Here is a 24,832-nt window from a genome sequence, read left to right as displayed (position 1 = left end):
AAGCCATTCTATTTTATTGTTTTCATTATTTTAATAAAGTTTATTCAGCACTCTGTTTAAAAATATTTTCATCATCAATGACCTCTTTGTTCTTGTTATGTAAAATTCTTGTACATCAGCACTTCCCAAACTGGGGTCCACAGACTAGTTCCAGGGGGTCTGCAAAATGGTGGTCGATTATATATATATATATATATATATATATATATATATATAAAATCCAAATATACTAGTGTTAAATTGTAAGATATATACATAAAAAATTATTAAGTGTTACTATTATATAAAAATAAAATGTTACAATAGAATTGATATATTTTTATGTAACTTTGCATATTTTTCATATAAGCTGGAGGTACGGTTGGAGAATGGTTACATCAATTTTCAAACGATGAGGTACTTGCATTACGGTAACTTATATAATTTGGACATATATAACATACATGCATTGTTATATATAGGAGTCCGCAAAACTTTTTTTGATTTTTGAATGGGTCCGTAAATCTCAGTAGTTTGGGAACCACTGTTGTACATAACATTTGTTGACCTGACAATCTCTCTGCACTACTGAAGTGCAGGATTACCGAAAGAACTTATCAGATTGCACCATTACCCTTAATTCTTAAAAAAAAAAAAAAAAAAAAAAAATATATATATATATAGTACTTTAATTTCCAATTTTTTAACCAAAAGAAAAAAAAAAAACTCTTGTCGAAACTGCATGCTGTGATTACAATAACCAACTTCCTTTTCAAACTTTGCATCGCATTTTACCTAAAAATTTATAACTTCGCTATTTAAACAAAAATAAAAAAAAAATCTGGAAGTACAGTACCAAATACACCCAAATAGCGTCTCATTTGGTGTACGTTAACAAAACGAATTATGCTGAGTGGACGAAAACTCTTTAAGAGGTAAAATAAATTCACCTGCTCGCGTAGTGCAGTTGCCTCACATCAACCCAGTCTGTCACGTTGACAATCTGCTTAGTGTTGTGTGACAATCTGCATTCGAGTTACCGTACGAGATTTTTGTTGGAATCCTGCCTTAATATCTCAACATATGGGGGGGGGATAAATTAAAAACCTCACAGAATCACAAACTGTGTATTAATTATTTTTCCCCCCCTTCACTCTTCCAGTTAACTGAGATTATCAACTAAAGATATTTTATTAGTTCACCAATGCAGCTACTACGGCAAATGAAAAACATCTTATATTTCATAAAGCGGTTTCTTCTGGCATTAAAAAAATATACATATCCTGTTGAATGAATAATCATTCAGTGCTAATGTGAAGTTTTAACGACTCTGCTCTGACAAAAATATCTTGTAGTTTTTCATTACTTACAAAATTCAACGAGAACATAGTTATTCTCTTGAACAGCAGCATCAAAATTATCTTTAGTTAATACCATAACACTGTCTTCTCTTATAATATCTTCTGTTGCGCTCAGTAAAATTAAACTAGGGAAAAGAATTATGAAAAGTATACTATCCATTATTGGGAAGTTGCAGATTCTCACTAAATAAAATGGTGAACACGAGCTTTGTAAAATAATTTTTAAAATATAGCATGAACGGATGGTTGGGAACATAAACGTCTGTGACATGGATAAGCAATCACCCGAACGCATGCGTACACACGATACTTATCGTGTAGACTAACGATTGGTCAATAAAGCCTGAAGATTTTGGTACTGATGGTGGATGTTTGCCTAATTCACGAAAGCGTCTGTTGTTCTCTCACAGATAAACATTTTATTATGCTAATACACATTGTTATAAATAATGGCTATAGTTTAATTAGTAACCCTACTGGTGATCAAGTTTAGTTATAAATTAAAATTATGTAGTTAGTGTTGTTTTTAACCTAAAAGAACAAGATGTTAACTAATGAAATGATACTTTCCGATATTCATATTTTTTCTGAAAATACTGATATCGTAGAGAAACTTCCTTCCTTAGAATTAAAAGAAGTATTTCATCTGAAAAATGAAATGAAAGGTAAATGGTAACTACGAACAACACGATAAACGCATTTGTACATTATATACTTACAAGATACCCCCGGTGGGAGGGTTGAAAAGAAAAAGTTTTTTTTAAAGTTGTTACACTTTTACGCGAATTATATAAAAGTTACCGTAACTGAATTTATTTCTGGTAGAATTCTGTAAATGCACCTGTTACAACTTTCCGTGTGTGTGTGTGTGTGTATATATATATATATAAGTATAGATTTTTAAGTCATAATAAGTGGTAAGCATTCAAGGAATTAATCGTGAAAGCTACTAGACTTTTCATACCAACTAAGAAATATTGTTCAAATTTTAGACCTAAATGGATGTCAGATGAACTAATGAGACTTGGAGCAGAGAAGAAAAATACATGGGATGCATATAAATTGTTAAGCTACACATAAGCCATTGGCAGATATAAGCTAGTCTCTGATCAAGTCACAAAGGAGATTAGGCAAGCGAAGGCAGATTACTAGAAATCTTTTGCAAACGATGCTAAGAAAAACAGCAAGGACCTCTACTTATATAAACTCTAAAAGGAAGGGGATGAATCAGATTGGTCCATTTGATATCAATGGTGTGACTGTTGATCCTGCTCAGATAGCTGATAAACTGAATGAGCATTTTGCATATACATTCACACATGATTTACTAATTAAGGGAGGAAAATGCTAGAAGTTTATCAAGCTGTAACAGGTTGCTTAATGATTTTGTAATAACTGAGAGCAAATGGGAAGAAAAATTGTTGAAGTTAAACATAAGAAAAGCACCTGGGGTGGATGGGATCTATCCAGTTATATTAAATGAGGTGGCAAAAGAACAAAGCAAATCCTTGGCCATAATTATGAGAGCATCCTTGGATTCAGGGGAAGTTCCCACAGAGTGGAGATGTACAAATGTACACCCAGTTCACAATGGGGATCTAAGGGTGACACGAGTAATTACAAACCAGTTAGTTTAACTTCTGTTCCTAGTAAAATAATGGAGTCAGTGGTTAAAGATGCATTACAAGACCGCAGCAATAATTCAGATACAGCATGGATTTGTTAAGGGAAAGTCTTGGCTGACAAATTTGATTGGATATTATGATGTGGTTACAAAGGAACTAGATGCATAATTTTGATATCATATACTTTGATTTCAGGAAAGCTTTTGACACTGTTGTGCATTACTGTAAAAATTGGAGCAGTATGGTATTAAAGGTAAGTTGCCACAATGGATAAAAGGGTGTTGAGTGTGAGAGGACAGAGAGTGGTAATCAATGGACGCTGCTCTTCGTGGACTAATATTATTAGTGGTGTCCCACAGGATTCGGTGTTGGGCCTACTGTTGTTCTGTATATTTATCAATGATATTGATGAAGGTATATTAGGCTTAGTGCCAAAGTTTGCATATGAAACAATGGTTGGCAGGGTTGTTAATGGCAGTGTGCTGCAACAGGATCTAGAAAATTTGGGCAGTGGACTGAGAAGTGGCAACTGTAGTTTAACATTGACAAATGCAAAGTACTGCATGTGGGTACAAGTAACCCCAGAGGAAAGTACCAAATATGTGGTACTACACTTAGTGTGGTAGAAAATGAAAAAGACCTGAGAGTGATTGTGCAGTGAGATATGAAGCTTTCTGAGCAGTGGAGACAGGCTGCCAGAGCAGCCTGTCTCCACTCTGACAATACCCATTGACAGTGGATATTGTCAATGATATACAGGAATTTTGCTGCATGGAAAAGTAGGTTTTTATCCCTGTATATAAGGAAATGGTTAGGCCATGCCTTGAGTACTGTGTATAGGTATGGAGGTCTAATTTTAAGAAGGATGTAGAGTTGCTTGAGCATGTACAGAGAACAGCAACAAGATTGGTGAGGGGAATGAAGGAGTCCTCTTACCAAGAAAGGTTCTGCAAATTGCAGCTGCTGGGGAATAGGCACCTGTAATGTGATCTGATTGAGGTGTATAAGGCCTTGAATGGGTTGAGCACGCTGAATTCTGATGTGATTCTTCTGCTTACTTAGATTATGAACCTAGGGGGCATAATTTCAAATTTGAGGAAAGTCAGTTGTAGAATAGATGTGTGGAAATGTGCCTTTTGCCAGCTGGTGGCTAATTGCTGGAACATATTTCCATCTGTTGTTGTGGAAGTTGATAGCTTAAATAAGTTCTAGGAGGATCTGGACAAACTTTTAAATAGAATGGTTGTGTGAAATTTTTTTTTTGGCTGATGCTGCATAAACTCATACGCTTGCTTTCCTGCATCACATTCCTCTATTACCATATAATGTGGAAAAAGTGGGGATATAAGTATTTACTTATAGTGTAAAGGCTATATGGCAAATGTACCTAACTGTGCAAAGCAGCAACAAAGGATACAAAAGTATGAGCAAAGTTATAATAATTAAGCTAGAGAAGAAGCTGCCAGATGGAAATGTAAAGAGCACAAGATGCCAAACTAGTAGGAAAAGAATAGGAAAAAAAAGGAGTATTAACACAAATGAATGACAGGGAAAGAAGACCAAAAAACCTAAGTGATATACTTAATTACGAGGGTAATTCAAAAAATAAGTTACACTTTACCATTGTAGCCCAAGAGACATTTATTGAGGTATGTAACATTATGCAATAGAAAGCATATACCTTGCACTACTTTTCCACATAGTTACCGAGTTGGTGTAAACACTTCTCGAAACGTGTGACTAAATGTTCGATTCCCCGATGATCATTGTCCCCCTAGATGTTCTTTCAGCTTGCCGAAGATGTGATAGTCACAAGGCGAAAGATCGGGACTGTACGGTGGATATTGCCATACCTTCCATCCAAAATTTTGGAGTAAGTGTCGTGTTGTGTGTGCTGCCCTGAATGAGAACAACACCTTTGCTTAACTTGCCAGGCCTCTTGTTTTTCATGGCTGTTTGCAAAGACCGTAATGTTTGGCAGTATGAGGCAGCATTAATTGTTATTCCTTTTGTCGTAAATTCCGTGTAAACAACTCCTTCACAGTCAAAAAACACAGTGGCCATGACCTTTCCTGCTGATGGTACAACTTTGAATTTCTTCTGCACAGGCTATGTTGTGTGTCTCCATTCCATAGACATTCTCTTCATTTCTGGGATGCATCCACATTTCATCGCCAGTGGTGATGTAGTGTAAGAAGTCATGGCCTTCCACAGAATAACGTTTAAGGAAAGCTAGAGAAGACAAAAAACGTTGACCTTTGTGTTTGTCTGTCACTGAACAAGGAACCCATCATGCACACAATTTGTGATAGTCAAGATGTTCACAAATGATGGTAGGAACACTGCCTATTGAAATATCCAACTCCTTTGCCATTTCTGTGACTGTCAGTCATCGATTATTGTGAATCATTACATCAACCTGCATCACATCTGCAGTGGTCGACGTTGATGGCCTTCCTTTTCGATCAGAATTTGTCAATTCTGTGTGACCACGTTCAAACTGCTGACACCACTTCACTATGGCTGGACATGACATTGCATTTTCCCCATACACAGCCATTATTTCACGACGAATCTTGGAACAATTCAGACGTTTCGCCCACAAAAATCGTACAGTTCCGCATACCTCGAATTTCAAGTAACATTCTAGCTGACGTACCATTATGAACACTTGCTCCTATACAACTGTTACTGCTACGTCAATAAAACTCACCTACCAGGTGCCGCACGATATGAATTCCATTCTGCGCAGGTGCCACATTTGTTGTGCAGTTACACCAAGAGATGGCGATAGGTGTAACTTATTTTTTGAATGCCCCTTGTATAAGAAATTAAAGGCTATATTATAAAGCCAATTAGATAGAATGAACTACAAAGGAAAAGTAAAAATAAATTATTAATGTTAAGGCTATATTATAAAGCCAATTAGATGGAATGAAACTATAAAGGAAAAGTAAAAATAAATGATTAATGTTAATAGGTCTAATGAGAACTACAAACAATTGCACAGAGAAATAGAGTGGGCCAGTAAATCAGATTGTATTATAATGGAGGATTTTAACTTCCCAAGATATTGACTGGAATTTGTGGGTTGGTCACTTGCAAGCTAGCAAGACTTTTGTGGATTTATTGGGTGATTGTTTTCTACAGCAGCATGTTCAAGAGGCAACAAGGGAGAGTAATACTCTTGATCTGGTCATCAGCAATGATTATTTGTGCATTAAGAATTTGCATAATAAAGGAACTGCTAGGTGGCAGTGATCACTGTACTGATGTGGGATTAACTTAACCCGATTCGCTTCCGTTGGGGGATATATTACCATTACCAGATATCATTACAATCAGGGGTAAAGGAAATAATTTTTACTTTTGTAAAGGTGACTACAGTGGCCTCAGACAGTTTTTAAATTCTATACAGTGGGACTGATGATGTTACCAACAGCAAATTCTAAATGGGAAGCATTCAAGGAATTAATCGTGGAAGCTATTAGGCTTTTCATACCGATTAAGAAACTATTCAAGGTTTAGGCCTAAATGGATGTCAGGTGAACTAACGAGGCTCGTGGCAGAGAAGAAAAATGTGTGGGAGACATATAAATTATTAGGCGACACAGAAGCCTATGGTAGATATAAGCTAGTCTGTAATCAAGTTGCAAAGGAGCTTAGGCAAGGGAAGGCAGATTACATGAAATCTTTGGCAAAGGATGCTAAGAAAAACAGAAAGGACCTTTTTATTTATTTAAAATCAAAGGGGATGAATCAGATTGGTCTACATGATATTGATGGTTTGACTGATGATCCTGCTCAGCTAGCAAACAAACTGAATGGGTATTTTACATTCACACATGAGGAATTCTTTAGGAAAGTCAAGGACAGAAGCTTATTAAACTAACGGAGCTTAATGATTTTGTAATATCTGTGAGCAAAGTGGAGGAGAAATTGTTGAAGTTAAACCTAAGAAAGGCACCCGGGGTGGATGGGATGTATCCAGTTATATTGAAGGAGGCAGCAAAGGAAGTAAGCAAACCCTTAGCCATAATTATGAGAGCATCCTTGGATTCAGGGGAAGTTTCCACGGACTGGAGATGTGCAAATCTCCAGTCCGTGGAAACTAAATAATTACAGACCTGTTTGTTTGACTTGTGTTCCAGGGAAAATAATGGAGTCACTGGTTATGGAAACATTGCAGGATAATCTAAACAAGACTGCAGTAATAATTCAGACACATCATGGGTTTGTTAAGGGAAAGACTTGTCTGAAAAATTTTATTGGATACTATGATTTGGTTATAAAGGAACTGGATGCAAAAAATAATTTTGATATCATTTACTTGGATTTCAGGAAAGGTTTTGATACTGTTGTGCATGGAAAACTACTGTACAAATAGGAGCAGTATGGTATTAAGGGCAAGTTACTACAATGGTTAAAAGTGTGGTTGAGTGGAAGAAGACAGAGAGTGGTAATCAGTGGATGCTGCTCTTTGTGGACTAATGTTATTAGTGGAGTTTCCCCAAGTTCGGTATTGGGCTCACTGTTGTTTTGTATATATATCAATGATATTGATGAAGGTATATCAAGCTTAAAGTGCAAATTTGCATGTGATACAAAGTTTGGCATGGTTGTTAATGACAGTAATGGCAGTGTGCTACTGCAGATGGGCTGAGAAGTGGCAACTGAAGTTTAACATTGACAAATGCAAAGTACTGCATACGGGTAGAAGTAACTCAGAGAAACATACCAACTGTGTGGTACTACACTTAAGGTGGTAGGAAATGAAAAAGACCTGGGAGTAATTGTGCAGTCAGATATGAAGTTTTCTAAGCAGTGAAGACAGGCTGCTAGAGCAGCTCATGGGGTATTATCAGTGATGTACAGTAATTTTGCTAGAAGGGTAAAGGATTTGATTATCTCTTTGTATAAGACAGTGTTCAGGCCACGCCTTGAGTACTGCATACAGGTCTAGAGGCCTCATTTTAGGAAGGATGTAGAGTTGCTTGAGTGAGTTCACAGTAGGGCAACAAGATTGGTAAGGAGGAACGAACAGGAGCGACTACGTCATAACTAAGCCTGTTTTTTATGTACATAACACGTTTAAGATTTCTTTTATATGTGTGTTTATTTATTTACAGATCTATCTTTTAATTTAGTTTTTACAAATCTCTAAAATTTGTTTCTTTACAGCACATTTAATTTCCAAACAACCATTGCCTAGGAGTGTGTCAGTGTTATCATCATTTGATCAGATATTTTATGTTATTTGCATTAAATAATTTGCCAGAAGTTTCCTTGATAAGAATTGATACCCTTGGAATTTGTATTTTTTCTCAGGCTGTTGCTGGACTTGAAAGAGGAAGGATGTTTCTCCAATTTTTTTTTTTTTTTTTTTGCTTATAGGTATAATTTACGTATATAAATAGATGGGTTTTCGAATGCAGATACATAGAATTAACTGTTAGAAAGAATGCATCTAACTCAGAATTGATGAGTTTGGCAATTTCGTGGTCTATCTGTGCAGAAGCCCCCTTTAATACTACTGCACAGGTAGCTTTTTTTTTTTTTTTTTTTTTTTTTATGTGAACCCCAAACACGAGAGGTATTAGAACCTATAGTACTTAGTACCGTGCTTGGGTTGGAGGTTGAGAAGACGAAAGAAGATATTTGTTGACATTGGACTTGAACTTCTGTAGATTGTAATTTTCAGGAAATATGTATGAAGGAAAATGGCAGTTGAATGAATAAATGAGGAAGATGAAAAGTTGGTTCTGTGGGTTTGAAGTTGGACAGTAAATGGATGTTGACGGGTGGCGGCACGTGTTCGGACTGTTTTGAAAGAGAGCGGGAATTATAGAAGCCAATTCAGAAGAACAGTGCCCATGGAATTGTCTGTAGAATAGGCATGCAGCAGAAACAGTCTGTCTATGAGAAAGCGAGTGGAGAGACTCTGTTAGAGATGAATCATTAATTAACCTAACTGCTCTCTTCTGAATGGAATCAAGAAGCCTGAGAGAGGTTTTGGGGGCACCACCCGAGATGTGGGAACAATATTCCATAGCAGTGCGGATTTGTGATTTATACAGAGTGAGCAGCTGTTTGGAAGAAAAGTAACGCCGAGAGCGAAAGAGAAAACCAAGTTTTTTAGATGCAGAGGAAGCAATATTTGTAATGTGCTTGTGCCAAGAGAGATTAGAAGTCAGGGTAATCCCCAAAAGAGATATATCATTTTGCCTAGAAATCGGAGTGTCACTAAAGATAAACATAGGAGCAGAAGCATCCTTTTTGTGAGATATAAGACAAGACTGAGTTTTAGAAGGGTTGAAATCAACTAAGTTGTCTTTGCCCCACTGGAGAATTACCTGAAGATCGCCATTTAAGGAATTGGTAGCAGATTTTCGAGACGTTGAAGCTGATTGAGCAGGACAAGGTTTCTCAAAATGGAAAGTGGAATACAGTGTGCTATCATCAGCAAAACTATGGATAGGATTTCCAGTCAGTGGAAGAAGGTCATTAATATACAAGAGGAAAAGAGTGGGGGAAAGAACTGAAACTTGGGGGACACCGGCATTAGTGGAGAAGTTAGAAGACAGAGAGCCATCTACCATCACCCTCAGTGAGCGATCAGAGAGAAAACTGGATAACCAATTACTAAAAACAGTTGGGAAACCATAAGATGGAAGCTTGTTTAGAAGACCTTTATGGCAAACACGATCAAAAGCCTTTGAGATGTCAAGAGCAATACTTGTGTTTCACCAAACCTTTCCATTGAATTAGTCCATAAATGGGTAACATAAGCCAGAATATCACCAGTGGATCGACACTGACGGAATCCATACTGGCGATCATTGATCAGACGGAAGGTTTCTAGGTAGTTTAAGAGTTGGCGGTTAATTGATTTCTCCATTACTTTAGAAAGAGTAGAAGTAATTGTAATGGGACGATAATTGAATGGGAGGGATTTGTCACCCTTTTTAGGAACTGGCTGGATATGAGCAAATTTCCAAGCAGAAGGAAAAACACCTTTGGAATAAGAAAGTGAAAAAAGGCGACAAAGAATAGGAGTATGTTCAAGAGCACAGGTTTTGAGAACAAGTGGAGAAATACCATCAGGACCTGGAGCTTTCTTAGCATCAAGATTCATCAAAATCCTTCTGATATCCTTTTGACGGAAGACCACAGGAGGCATTGAATGGAGCGTGTTGGGAATGGTGGGAGGTGTTTTACCAAGATCATTAATACATGAGTTGGAAGAAAAATGGGATGCTAGCAGGTCAGTTTATCCTTGGCTGAAGTGACAACAGAACCATCTGGTTTGGACAGAGGTGGGAGCAGAGATGGGCAAAGGGTGGCCAATAGCTTTGGCAAGAGACCAGAATGCTCAGCTACCATTAGGGAAAGAAGCAAGTTTTCTACTCTTAGCCTGTTCAAACTCTAGTTTGGACTGATTAATAACTGCTTTAAAATTGTTGCGAGCTTTGGTGTAGGCAGAAAATGAAACTGAACAATTAGAAACAAGCCAATTACGATATGCAACATTCTTCTCTTGAACAGCCTTAGCACATTTATTGGAAAACCAAGGTTTCGATAAAGGACAAGATTTTAAAGTGGAGAGTGGAATAAAGGATTCCATTCCTGCAAGAATAATTTCACTGACACGATCTGAGCAAACGGTGACATCAGAAGTTTTGAAACAGTAATCCGACCAAGGAAAAGAAGTCTCACAGGGCATCCCATTTTGCATTCTTGTAATGCCAAACAACATGAGGCTGGGAATAGCCATGAGATAAAGGAGAAGAGACAGTCACCAAGTTGTGATCTGAAGTGCCTGAAGGACCTTTCACTTCGACCGTGTACTTAGAAGGGTTGTTTGTGAGAAAGAGATCAAGCGTATTGGCTGTATGATTAGGATTGTCCGGTATTCTTGTAGGTAAATGAACAATTTGTGCTGGGTCATTAGTAATTGCAAAAGCTTCAGCATCTCGACCTGCTGGGTCGGTGTGACTAGAAAACGGAAGCCAGCTGGAGTTGTGCACATTAAAATCGCCAAGGAAAATTACCTCACTGTTAGGAAAGTTGGACTGGAGAAAGTCAAGTTGCAAAGAGAGGCAGTCAAAGAGCTCCAAGTGATTAGTGGAGTTGGGAGAACGGTAGAGACAACAGATGATTTTGACACAATGAGGTAGAGAGATTCTAAGCCAGAGAAGATCAAAGAGAGGAGATTCCAAATTGCCAAGTCTCTGACAGGGAATATCAGAACGGGCATATGCACAAGTACCACCTTTGAGGCGAAAGGAATCATACAGCGAATAATTTGGGCATCTGAGATGAGCAGTAGTTGAATCAACCGATAACTGAGATTCTGTCAGAAAAAGTACATGGGGTTTGGCAGACTGCAAGTGGAAATGGACATCATTGAGATTAGAATTGAGGCCACGTATATTTGTAAAATGAATTAGGAAGTCCTTGGGAGGTTTAGATCTTTTCGCAGATAAGCTTGCTCTATTAGTTTGACAATTCATGGTGTATTCAATAGTAAGAAAAAGTGGGTGGGACATGCTGTATGAAGTAATGAAATTTGTGGATATGGCTTACACGTGGTAAGAATATACCCAGATCCTTGACATAACGTGGCCTCGACAATGCTCCCCGCATACACACTACTCGGACTCCCTCCAATCACTATCTGGCAGAGTAGAGGTAGCAAGATTATACACTAGCTGATCCAGAAGCCTCCTAGAGAGTTACCAATAGGTTCGGTCCAGTGTACTAACTAGCGGCCGGCCTGTGAACACCGTTTTAGAGCTGTACCCTCGAAATGTAAGGAATATTGGATCTCGCCACGACGTTCATCATAACCTCAAAAGTCATCAGTCATACTGCATGATGGAAGAGATGGGGAAGGGTTGACCGGAACTTTGCTCTAGAGACTAAACATGGGTTCCACCACTTCAAGCCTCCAATAAGCAAAGTGGTGGTATTTTACCGGTTGATGAGAGTCATCTACCACCTAGTACTGCCTGGTAACATAGAGGGGCGCCATTCTCCGTGTGGTGTGGGCACCACACCTCGACCCCTGCTTACGTTGATTCATACCTGGGTGATCATCCACCATGTACTTGTGCATGGAGGTTATACCCAGGATTACTAATGGTCCCACCATCGTGAAGGTGCAAGCAGAGGATTTGGCTTTCACAGACCGTCCGGACTTCTCCGAAATTGGGTGCACTTGACTTGAGTGTCACCCGAATATCAGTTCCATCAGCGTTTTAGACTCCCAGGTAGTAAGTACAGCTTGTCTGGCATATCTGTGAGAATGTCTGTGACAACCTCAAGGACCAAGCTGAGGTAGTTGTGTGGCAGTGCCACGGCTGTGTAAAATATTTTAAATTTTTTTCTGCAGATGACTGTCGTAAGTCCGGATTGTCATAATTTGCATACATCATACATTGAGGAGAGACTATATATTTTTATTACCCATACTGCAAACACTAAGTATTACTGTTTAGACTTAATGAATTCTACATTAAAATTTTGCCTAATTATTAAACTAACAGAGCTTAATGATTTTGTAATATCTGTGATCAAAGTGGAGGAGAAATTGTTGAAGTTAAACCTTAAACAGGGAGCAACTTTCTCAATGAGAAAGTTGCTCCCTGTTTTCATTTTAGTCGAAAAAAAACTCAATCCTGTACTCCTGAAAAAATATAAACACATTTTATTGAATTGAACCATAAGCCGAATATACTTGTATTCAGCTGTTTGTGTCATGCCAATGCATGCACCAGCCATTATGTTGTTACTGTTATGATTTTTTTCCTTTTCTTCTTCAGATTTCCTTGCTCTTTTCAGGAGTACACTGAGGATGTTTTTAGACTAATCCAAGGACTGGGAACAATTTTCCCATTAAGAAAAAAAGCAATTCATTAGGCAAAAAAATTTAATGCATGCACCAGCCATTATGTTGTTACTGTTATGATTTTTTTCCTTTTCTTCTTCAGATTTCCTTGCTCTTTTCAGGAGTACACTGAGGATGTTTTTAGACTAATCCAAGGACTGGGAACAATTTTCCCATTAAGAAAAAAAGCAATTCATTAGGCAAAAAAATTTAATTTAAAAATCATAAATTCTAAATGATATACTTAGTCCAATCTTAACATCAAATTCAAAAATGTCGTCCCAAATATGACAAAACGCTTCCAGATGATAAATAGCCTAAACTTAAAAATAAGTGAGATAGACCCCTGGTGCCTTTTAATAGAAACACCCTTGTATAATTGTCATCATATTCTGTGGCCCACTATACTCACTTCTGTCCACTTCAGATGAATGGGCCCTTGAATGCTGGCTGCTCCATGGTTTGCATTATGAGTGTTAGTCTTCATAATGCACCAGCTGAATCGCACTATGTAACTGATCTCAATACCCCTTGAGCAAAGACTGTCAGGGATTGTCAAATAAAAAAAAAAAGACATTCTAACCAAAAAAAAAAAACAAAAAAAAAACTGAATAGCTGAATATCGGAATACAGTCAGACCTCCTATAACGCGATAGTTGTGTTCCTAGAAACCTTCGTGCAATGCAAAATTGTGCAATATAGACAACTGGCCCTATGGGAAAATTAGGGTTAGGTGCCGACCACCCAAGATTGGACACACATTTGTAACCAAAACATTACCAAATACAATAAATAATCGTAATAAAACACTTACACAGTTAAAAAATGTAAAATTAATAATTTAATCATTTAAATTTAGATTCTTACCTTAAAATAAATGAGGACAGCTTGAGGGAAAGAGCTTGAGAAAGGGTTGAAGCAGCTGATTTATGGGGAAAGTGGCGGCAGGTTGTCATCATTATCGGAACTGGGAGGTGGAGGAGATGCTGATGAGGACTTTGGATGAAATGTAGTCACACCAGAACTACAGGGCTGTGGCTCATTTTCTGTCTCTTTCTTCGGTGTTTTCATAAAAAAGACATCTAGTTTCTGTTGTTTCGCAATCTTCCTTCTTTCACAAAGCAGCTGCTTATGTGGCTCCAAAGCGGATCAAATTGTATGAAGTGTTCTTCTGCTTCTTTCTGCATTATAATCGTTATCTTCTAGTCATTATGAAAGATAACTCTAAAGTATAACGTGGTTTTATGGTGGCGTTCAGGCATTCGACTCCGTCTTCCTCTTCTTTCACCTGCCCTCCAGCAACAAGTTATTGCAATTCTTCAGTTGAAAGTTCTTCTTCATGAGACTGAAGCAACTCTTCTAAATCATCTTCCTCCAATTCCTCAAAGCCAGCCTGCTTTGCAAGGGCAACACAATGTGCTTTTAATTTAGGAAGCTCGTTTACAGGATCAAAGCCTTTAAAATCATGAATAAAATCTGGTAAAAGAGGCTGCCAAACACCATGTAAGCATTCTTTTGTCACTTTGTTCCAAGCCTCCACAATTATGTAAATTGCATTCTTTATGCTGAATTGCTTCCAGAAATCTTTAACTGTTGGTACATTTTCGCCCTCTGCTTCTGCTATCAACATCTTAAATATGCTTCTTGTGTGATAGTGCTTAAAAGCAGCAATTACTCCTTGGATAAGAGATGTTGTGTTAGGTGGTAAAAACAGGATTTTGTTGTTTTATGACAGTTCAGCAAGGGTTGGAGGGTGACTTGGTGCATTGTTCAAAATAATTAAAATCTTAAAATCTAAATTTTTCTTTTTGCAGTAGCTTCGAAACACATCCTCAAACACCTCTAGTAGAAGGTCAGTGAAGATCTACCCTGTCATCCACCCTCTTCTGCTGTTCCTAAAGTAAACACCCAGATTAGACCTTATGATCCCTTTTAACACTCGTGGATTGGCTGCATGATAAACAACAACAGGCTTCAGTTTCAAGTCGCCACTTGCATTTGCTCCTAACATAACGGTCAACCTATCCTTAGCAGCCTTGAAGGCTGGAGCTAGTGCTTCCTCTCTTGAGATATATGTTCGTGATGGCATTTTTTTCCAATACAGTCCAATTACATCAAAGTTGAAAATTTGGTCAAGTGTATAGCCCTCTTCTTTAATTAGTTTTTTCAGTATTGGCCGAAATGCCTCTGTTGCTGCTTTATCTGCACTTGCAGCTTCGCCTAATAATTTCACATTATGAAAAGTGATGTTTCCTGAAATTATTGAACCAGCCACTACTGGCAGTAAAGGGAGGCACTTCTTGAGGGTTTTCAGCTTTATTTCTGAGGTCTTCAAATATTGCCAATGCCTTTGCTTTTATCGTAAGCAAACTTGTTCCTGATCGCTTCTTTGTTTGACCTTCTATCCAAACAGATAAAAGTCGTTCCATCTCTTCCAGTTCTTTGTGTCTTGATCTAACTGATTTTGTTACACTTTTTGTTGTTCCTGCAATGAAAGTTGCTTTTATTTTTTCTGCATTCTTTCTAATTGTTCTCAGTATTCCCTCATTTAGGCTTGTAGTACGCACAATATCGCATGTTCTTTCATTCTGCTCAAAGCGTTTTGCAATTTCATATTTTTCTTCTATCAATATTGCTTTTCTTTTTCTCTCTGAAGTATTTTCACCAGAATGCTTCCTTTTCACACTTTTTTCAAGCATTTTACTCATTTTTTTTTTTGAGAATAGAGCACAATTATAAAATGAAGAAAAATTTTTGTTCATTTTTTTGATATACTTGAACTTGATATACATAAACGCACAGTGAACAAGTAGCAACTGAATAAATGATGCAGCACCCGTGTAGAAACTGAATAAACAAGGCGTAAACACACTATTCTCACATATTACATGCTTACATTTCACTAAAGCACATTTCTGGAGGTCACTACCATAAAACAATTTGCAGTTTCCGGTTTATTTGTGGTTCCTGCTAATGGAGTCTGTTATAAATGGGTAGTAAAAGTCGATCTAATTACATTTACGATAATATCGATAGCTGGAATTCTGTGGGTTGTTAAATGTTAAATGTGTTTCTCCTTCCACAAAATCATAAAAACAAATGAATTTTCAGAATCTTCTCTTCATTCATACTGTGTTGTGTTCAGTTCGGGTGATTCCGTTGCGTTCGACTACCATTTCTTGTAAACACAAAGGCGAATCGTGCTTAAGCGAATTACGTTCATGTTATATGCGACATCGTTCCCCTATTTATAAATCATGTGTGATCGAATTCGTGTAGTGTAAACACGTGTTATACGAGGACTGACTGTACATTTTGAAGACCCTGTTTTGTTTACGTAACATAAGCAATACATGATCTGCACTATTGATAACATTATTGAGTTGAGGTATATACAGGGGGTGAACAAAATAATGGAAACCTGTGGTTAGAGTTACAGGTTTGCATTAATATGGTGTTGGGCTGCCCTTTGCCTTTAAAAAGCATGTATTCTACATTATAGATTCAAATAAATTTTGAAATGTCTTAAGAGGAATATTGGGCTATTCTTCATGGAGGAACATTTCAAGCTGCTTGGGTGATGAAGAGGAGGAAATCTGCTTCTCACTCTCCTTTCCAAATATGCCCCTAGTGGCTCAATAATGTTTAAGTCTGGTGATTGTGCATGCCACGGGAGATGCTTAGCTCAATTTCTTGCTCCTCAAACCAAAATTGGACACACCTGGCTTGTGTATTGGAAAATTATCAATAACATCGTTTTTGGGGAAGAGTGTTTGCACCATTAGATAAACCTGGTTGCTCAGAATTTAAAGGTAATCGGTGATAGTAATTTGCCCATTCAGGGCAATGATAGGTCCTAAAGAATACCAAGATATTGTTGTCCAAACTATTGTTGATTTTCCTCCATATTTGATATCAAGGTTGGCACAAGACAGTAAGGATGATGCGCTTCCTTTCCATTTATCAGATGTAAACACTCTCTGATGTTGGAAAAAGCGATGATTTGTCTGAAAATATGACATGTTCCCAATCATCATGTCCAGTTTTTGCATTCCTTGCACCATTGCATCCTCTCTCTAGCATTGCCATCAGTAACAAGTGGGTTGGCAATAGTGGTTCTGCCATAAATATTTGCTCTATGAAGTTCAAGCCAAATTGTTTTGCTTGAAACCGGATTGCTGAGATATGCATTAATTATTTTTATTTTGGAAATAATTTTGTTTTCAGGCTGTAATGCATTTCAATGTCCAGCAACCTCTTTCAGTTAGATATTCTGCTACAGCATGTTCCTATCAAATTTTGTTTTTATTCGATAATGGTGCAAGGAACACAAAAACTGGACACTTGGTGAATGTAGACATCACTCTCAATACAGTTGTTTTGGATATATTAAACAAATTAGCAGTTTTAGTCACCAATACCCCTACTAAATGTGCACCAACAATTTGACCTCTTTGGAATTCAGACAGGTTGGTCATTTTTTTCATCTATGTTTTTTTTTTTCATATTCACTGTAACTCGAACGGTGACTGTATCGTTTCAATCGGTTCGGCTGGAAGCTCAGGGCGGTGGTCTAAGCCTTTGTCGTTCCCTCACTTATTTCTCTCTCGAAGATTGGCAAAACTCCTACATAGGTTCTAACACTCTCTTCTCCTCCATGTCTCTCTCTCTGTGTATATCTAGATCCCTTCACATATACACTTCGCACGCTCCCATTGATCCAGCACTTGTTCTTGTGGGGTGGGGAAAGGCTAATCTTCAGGGCTGGTAACTGGGGACCAAAACAGAGAGGGAGCTACAGCCATATGAAAACAAAACTCATTTGTTTGGGATAAGGGTTCACAATCTCCGAACTCGGGAATCCAATTTCTGTGAAAAGAACTGATTGTACAGTCTACTCTACAGTTATCAGATTAGGGTTTTGCCTTAAGAGTCTGTTTTCAATAGTTATAGTTTTTTTCTAATGCGATAAAATGATCAAACACTTCTTTTCCCAAAAAGTACAGTAGAGGGACAAAAGTGTAGGGATGTAGGCAGATGATAGGTAAAATGCAGGCATTTTACAACACACAGCCATCACAAAAATTACTTCTCTGCCTCCTATATTATTTAAATAATAACCACATCCTGTACATTGCAATCTGCTCAGCAGATATGATATGATATTTTCCTTGAATATCATTACAGTATTACTGCTGAGGTGTATGTACTTAAGGCATTGTCATACAGGTTAGATGCATTGCTAGACATTCTAAGAGTTTGTGCAGTTTCTTTTAATTTTATTTTATTATAATTAATATGTAGGTGGTGACTGAAACTGACACTATAAATATATGTATTTTTTTTTTTAGTTGTACAGTCAAGGTTTACATTTAATCTCCCTCTGAGTGTTGGTACTTATTCCTTGGAAAATGAATATGATACAAATGTAAACAACTTAGATAAGGTTGTGTATGATGAAGATGGTGACTTGGTTGTTAAAAGAAAAACTTCTTCTCCTTGTAAAGAAATTATTCTTTTAGGTAAGTTAAGCATCTGACTTTTCAATTGATGTAAATTGATGATGTCATTGATGTCATTTGACTTTTCAATTGATGTTAGTAAATAAATTTGATGAATTTGAGGTATTGCTCAAAACATCAAAGGCAGATATTGTTGGGATATCAGAGACGTGGTGTCACACAGATATAAGGGATGCAGAACTGCAATTTGGGGAGTACAACGTCTACAGAAAGGATAGACAGGATAGGAAGGGGGGAGGGGTTATGCTATTAGTTAAGAAACACATAAAAACCAAGGAAGTGAAGCCAGTCGACATCGCTGGACAGTGCAGTGTTGAGCCAGTTTTGTGTGACATTGGGAGATCAAAATTGAGAGTAGGAGTGTGCTATAGGCCTAATGACTCTGATGAATATAATAAGGAACTGTACAGGGAAATAGAGTGGGCCAGTAAATCAAAGAGTCTTATAATGGGAGATTTTAATTTCTCAGATATTGACTGGAATTTGGGGGCTGGTTACTCACACACTAGCAGGGCTTTTGTGGATTTATTGGATGATTGTTTTGTACATCAGCATGTTTGGGAGGCAACTAGAGGGAGTAATACTCTTGATTTGATTATCAGCAGTGATTCTTCATGCATTAAGAATCTGCAGATAAATGAACCACTAGGTGGCAGTGATCACAGTGTGCTGAAGTGGGATTTACTGAAAGAGGTAACTACCATTAGGGGTAAAGGGAAGGGTTATTGCTTCCGTAAAGGCGACTACGATGAACTGAGACAGTATTTAAATTCTATACAGTGGGACCAACTGATGATGCTACCAACAGCAAATTCAAAATGGGAAGCATTCAAAGAACTTATCTTGGAAGCTACTAGGCTTTACATACCAACTAAGAAATATTGTTCAAGGTGTAAGCCAAAATGGATGTCAGATGAACTAATGAGGCATATGGCAGAGAAGAAAAATGCATGGGATACTTACAAATTAACACATGACACAGAAGCCTATGATAGATACACGTTGATATGCAACCAAGTTACAAAGGAGGTTAGGCAGGCGAAGGCAGATTACGAGAAATCCTTGGCAAGGGATGCAAAGAAAAACAGCAAAGAGTTCTTTACTTATGTAAACTCTAGAAGGAAGGGGATGAATCAGATTGGTCCACTTGATATTGATGGGTCAATTGTTGATGATCCTGCTCAGGTAGCTAACAAACTAAATGAATATTTTGCATCGACATTCACACATGAGGAGTTATTCAGCAAGGGGAATACCAGAGGTGTATTCAACTCTAGCAGTAAGCTACAGAATCTTGAAATAATTGGGAGTAAAGTGGAGGAGAAACTGTTGAAGATAAACACAAGAAAGGCACCCGGGGTGGATGGGATCTATCCAGTTATATTAAAGGAGGCAGCAAAGGAAGTAAGCAAACCTTAGCCATAATTATGAGAGCTTCCTTGGACTCAGGGGAGGTACCCATAGACTGGAAATGTGCAAATGTGACCCCAATTCACAAAGGAGGATCAAAGGCTGACACAAGTAATTATAGACCTGTGAGCTTAACTTCTGTTCCACGAAAATTAATGGAGGCACTGGTTAAAGAAGCACTGCAGGATCATTTGAGACAATACTTCAGTTATAGCTCAGACACAGCATGGTTTTATTAAGGGGAAGTCTTGCCTGACCAACTTGATTGGATACTATGATGCAGTCACAAAAGAACTGGATGCAAGGAATAACTTTGATATTATATACTTGGATCTGAGAAAGGCTTTTGATACTGTTGCACATGGAAGACTGCTACACAAATTGGAGCAGTGTGACATTGGAAGCAAATTGCTGCTATGGATAAAGGGGTGGTTGAGGGGGAGAAGACAGAGAGTGGTAATCAATGGACACTGCTCATCGTGGACTAATGTTATTAGTGGAGTCCCTCAGGGCTCAGTGTTGGGTCCATTATTGTTTTCTGTATTTATAAATGATATTGATGATGGTATATCAAGCTTAATGTCCAAGTTTGCAGATGATACAAAGGTTGGCAGGGTTGTCAAGGACACTACTGACACTATGCTGCTGCAACAGGATCTGGAAAGGTTGAGCAAATGGGCTGAGAGGTGGCAAATGAAGTTTAACATTGACAAATGTAAAGTACTACACATGGGAAACAGCAACCCCAGAGCAACGTATCAACTCTGTGGTACTACACTGACAGTGGTAGAGAATGAAAGGGACTTGGGGGTGGTTGTGCAGGCAGATATGAAGTTCTCTGAGCAGTGCAGACGGGCTGCAAGAGTAGCTCATGGAGTATTGTCAATGATATACAGGAATTTTTCCAGCAGGGATAAGGAGGTGATTATTTCATTGTATAAGGCAATGGTCAGGCCACACCTAGAGTACTGTATACAGGTCTGGAGGCCTCATTTCAAGAAGGATGTAGAGCTGCTGGAACGAGTACAGAGAAAGGCAACAAGATTAGTGAATGGAACAAAGGGGTGCTCTTACGAAGAAAGGCTTAAGTTTTGCAAATTACAGTGTCTGGAGACTAGGCACCAGCGAGGTGATCTGATAGAGGTGTATAAAGCCTTGAATGGTTTAAGCATGCTCAATGCTGATGGGATTCTTCCTCTAGCTCAGAAAAATCACCTGAGAGGGCATAAATTCAAATTGAGGAAAGACAGATGTAGGATAGACGTGCGGAAATTTGCCTTTAGCCAGCGGGTGGTTGGTTGGTTGGTGGAACAGACTTCCATCCCTTGTGGTGGAGGTTGATAGCCTAAATAAGTTTAAGGCTCAGCTGGACAGGTATTTTGAACGAACAGAGGGGTGAAGTGGAAGTGGGTTTTTTTTTTTTTTTTTTTGGCTGATTCTGCATAAGCTTGCTTTCTTGCATCAAATGCCTCTACTAATGCTAATGCTTTTTCCTTTTATGCCTTATCAGTAGAAGCAAATGATGCAAGGAAGTAAGCTTATAAAGCATTAGCCAAAAAAAAAAAAAAAAAAATCCCACATACTTTTTCCTTTCCCCTCCAATAATTTGTGTATTCAAACTACCTGCTTCCACAACAACAGATGGGAATTGGTTCCAACAGTCAACCACCTGCTGATTGAAAGCAAACTTCTGCACATCTATCCTACCATCCTTCCTCAGTTTAAATTTATGCCCCGTCAAGTGTGTAGCTTAAGTAAGAAAAAGAAAGCCATTAACATTGAGCTTACTCAGTCCATGCAAGCCTTAAACACCTCATTCAAATCTTCTCATAGATGACTAGTCTCCAGACGTTGCAGTTTGCAGAACTAGCCCTTTCTTGGTAATACCATCCTTTTGTTCCCTTCATCAATCTTGTTACCCTTCTCTGCACTCATTCCAACAGATATATATTCTTTCTAGAGACCTCCAGACCTCAAGCTGCTGCCAAACTATTGCCTAGTATAATTGAGATAATTGCTTCCTTATCCCAGCTAGCAAAGTTCCTGCCTATCATTGACAAAACCCCATGAGCTGCCCTGGCAGCCTATCTGCACTATTCAGAGAATTTTACTATCAGTTGCATGTTAACCCCCCACCCCCAGGTCTTTTTTATTTTCTGCTATGCTGAGTGTACTACCACACAATTGGTATATTAATTTGAGATCGCTACTACCTATTTGCAGTATCTTGCATTTGTCAACTAAATGTCATCTGCCATTTCTCAGCCATTTCTTGCCTTAGCTTACCTGAATTATTGCCATTAACCACCCTGCCAAGCTTTGTATCATCTGCAAACCTAGACATTGTCTGGTATATCTTCATCAATATCATAAATAAATATAGAAAACAACAATGGGCCGAGCACTGAATTTTTTTTGGGGGGGGGAACTCCTTAATAACATTAGTCCACAAAGAGCAGTGTCCATTAATAACCACTCTTTTCCTTCTCCCACTCAACCATCCCGTTATCCATAGCAATAACTTGCCCTTAATGTTGCATAGCTCCACTTTGTATAGCAGGTCTTTTATGTGTAAAAGTATCTAAAGCTTTCCTGAAATCTAAGTATATGATATCCAAATTATTTTTTTCATCCAGCTCATTCGTGTCTGCATCATAGTATCCAGTCAGATTAGTGAGACAAGTTCCCCTTGACAAACCAATGCTGTGTCTGAAGTATAATTGCAGTCCTGCCTAGATGGCCCTGCATTACTTCCTTAACCAGTGATTCCATTATTTACTCTGCAACAGAAATTAAGCTAACAGATCTATAATTACTTATATCACTTTTTGATCCCACTTTGTGAATTAGGGATGCATTTGCACATCCAGTCAATAACTTCCTCCGAATCCAAATATGCTCTCAAAATTATGGCTAAGGGTTGTGTAAACTTCTTTGCTGCCTCCCTTAATATAATTGGATAGATCTCATGCACCGCATGTGCCTTTTTTATGTTTAGCTTCAACGGTTTCCCTTTCACTTTCTTCTCAGTTGTCACAAAATCGTTTAGCTCCCTGTTAGAATTTGATAAATTCCTGGCAGCATCCTCTTCCCTAAAGAATTTTTCATGTGTGAATGTAGATGCAAAATATCTGTTCAGTTTTTCAAAAACCTGAGCAGGATCATCAACAATGAAGCTGTTGACGTCAAGTGGACCAATGTGATTCGACCCCTTCCTTCTGTTAATATAAATAAAAAACTTTTGTTGTTTTCTTTGCCAGAGACTGCTTCTAATTAGCACCTGCCACAAGCATGTTCAACCAGTTCTAGCGAACAGGGCCCCACGCACAAATGGTCTAAATAATAATATCATCTGTGTCTTTTCTGCATTTCTATCAACAAGCCTGCTGCTGTCTAAATGTGTAGTTACCCACATTATCGTCACTCCAAGAGAACTTGCACAAGTTGACTTGAAAAAACTCTATGAGTGTATGCTTCATTCTCAATGTCTATGTTTTCTTTGATATCAAACATTTAAAATAGTTTCCGTAGAACAAAGAAAATTTTCATATAATGAACAGTTTACGAGAGACTTAACTGGAAACGCATTGTTCGCACCTCTGACTTTCAGGCAATTGAGGATATTAGTTCTGCTGCTAAGCATGAATTAGGAGTCAAAAGAATTACCATTCTACAACTTAGGAGTATTGGTAAAACTTATCCAATCTCCTGTCCCACATACTCAGAAGTCGAACAGGTCATGTGATTGGTTAATGTTTGCCAGTATTCAACACAGCAAGCAAATAATTGATTTGAAATAAATAAAGTACATGAAATTGCAGACTTACGTTAATTTTCTTATTATCTGGATCTGGGTTTCATATTTATATTTCACAGTTACAAAATAGTTTGTTTAGCATTAGCATTAGTAAAGGCACATGATGCAAGAAATCAAGCTTATATAGCATCAGCCAAAAAAAAAAAAAAACAACCCTTCTCATTTCACCTATCCACTCTCTCCAGATTTTTGTCTGTCTAGTTATGCCTTCAATCTATTTAAGCTATTACTTTCTACAACGACAGATGGAAGGTTGAGGTGGTTGATTGTTGGAGGTTTGTTCCATCAATCAGCTACCTGCTGACTAAAGGTAAACTTCTGCACATCTATCCTATAACTGTCTTTCCTCAAGTTGAATTTATGCCCTCTCAGGCATTTATTCTGAGCAAGAGGAAGAATTCCATCAGCATTAAGCATGCTCAAACCATTCAAGGCTTTATACACCTCAATGATCACCTCGCAGGTGCCTAGTCTCCAGACACTGTAATTTGCAAAATTACAGTGTCTGGAATAAAGTAACTTGCACTGTAATTTGCAAAATTACAGTGTCTGGAATGGAATAAAGGGTTTCTTCTTAAGAGAAACCCTTTATTCCATTCACTAATCTTGTTGCTCTTCTCTGTACTCATTCCAGCAGCTCTACATCCTTCTTAGCATTAGCATTAGTAAAGGCACATGATGCAAGAAATCAAGCTTATATAGCATCAGCCGAAAAAAAACAAAAAAAAAACAACCCTTCTCATTTCACCTATCCACTCTCTCCAGATTTTTGTCTGTCTAGTTCTGCTTTAATCTATTTAAGCTATTAATTTCTACAACAACGAAATTTATGCCCTCTCAGGCATTTATTCTGAGCAAGAGGAAGAATTCCATCAGCATTAAGCATGCTTAAACCATTCAAGGTTTTATACACCTTAATCAGATCACCTCGCAGGTGCCTAGTCTCCAGACACTGTAATTTGCAAAATTTAAGCCTTTCTTCATAGGCGCAACCCTTTGTTCCATTCACTAATCTTGTTGCCCTTCTCTGTACTTATTCCAGCAGCTCTACATCCTTCTTAAAATGAGGCCTTCAGACCTGTATACAGTACTCAAGTTGTGGCCTGACCATTGCCTTATACAAAGGGATAATCACCTTATCGCTGCTAGAAAAATTCCTGTATATCATTGACAAGACACCATGAGCTACACTTGCAGACCGTCTGCACTGCTCGGAAAACTTCATACTG

General features: G+C 38.0%; 2 protein-coding genes across 2 annotated transcripts in view; one reads left to right on the top strand and one right to left on the bottom strand.

Moving 5' to 3' along the window:
- The window catches only part of LOC150076462 (protein disulfide-isomerase-like), a 249,734-nt gene extending 248,143 nt beyond the window's left edge, over positions 1-1,591 (bottom strand). The window contains exon 1 of the mRNA XM_090387796.1: positions 1,350-1,591. Within this exon, the coding sequence (XP_090243922.1) occupies positions 1,350-1,500 (151 nt within the window). The 5' untranslated portion in view covers positions 1,501-1,591. The remainder of the gene's footprint in view (positions 1-1,349) is intronic.
- A 293-nt stretch (positions 1,592-1,884) lies between these two features.
- The window catches only part of LOC150076461 (uncharacterized), a 94,811-nt gene continuing 71,863 nt past the window's right edge, over positions 1,885-24,832 (top strand). Inside the window, exons 1-2 of the mRNA XM_090387364.1 lie at positions 1,885-2,005; positions 18,206-18,376. Coding sequence (XP_090243490.1) covers positions 1,885-2,005; positions 18,206-18,376 — 292 coding nt within the window. The remainder of the gene's footprint in view (positions 2,006-18,205; positions 18,377-24,832) is intronic.

The sequence above is a fragment of the Mastigoproctus giganteus genome, chromosome 13 (genome assembly GCF_048544385.1).
Source record: "Mastigoproctus giganteus isolate SK-2022 chromosome 13, ASM4854438v1, whole genome shotgun sequence".
Lineage (NCBI taxonomy): Eukaryota > Metazoa > Arthropoda > Arachnida > Uropygi > Thelyphonidae > Mastigoproctus > Mastigoproctus giganteus.
Note: the sequence above shows the minus strand (reverse complement) of the source record. Positions and strands in the feature narration are given on the sequence as shown.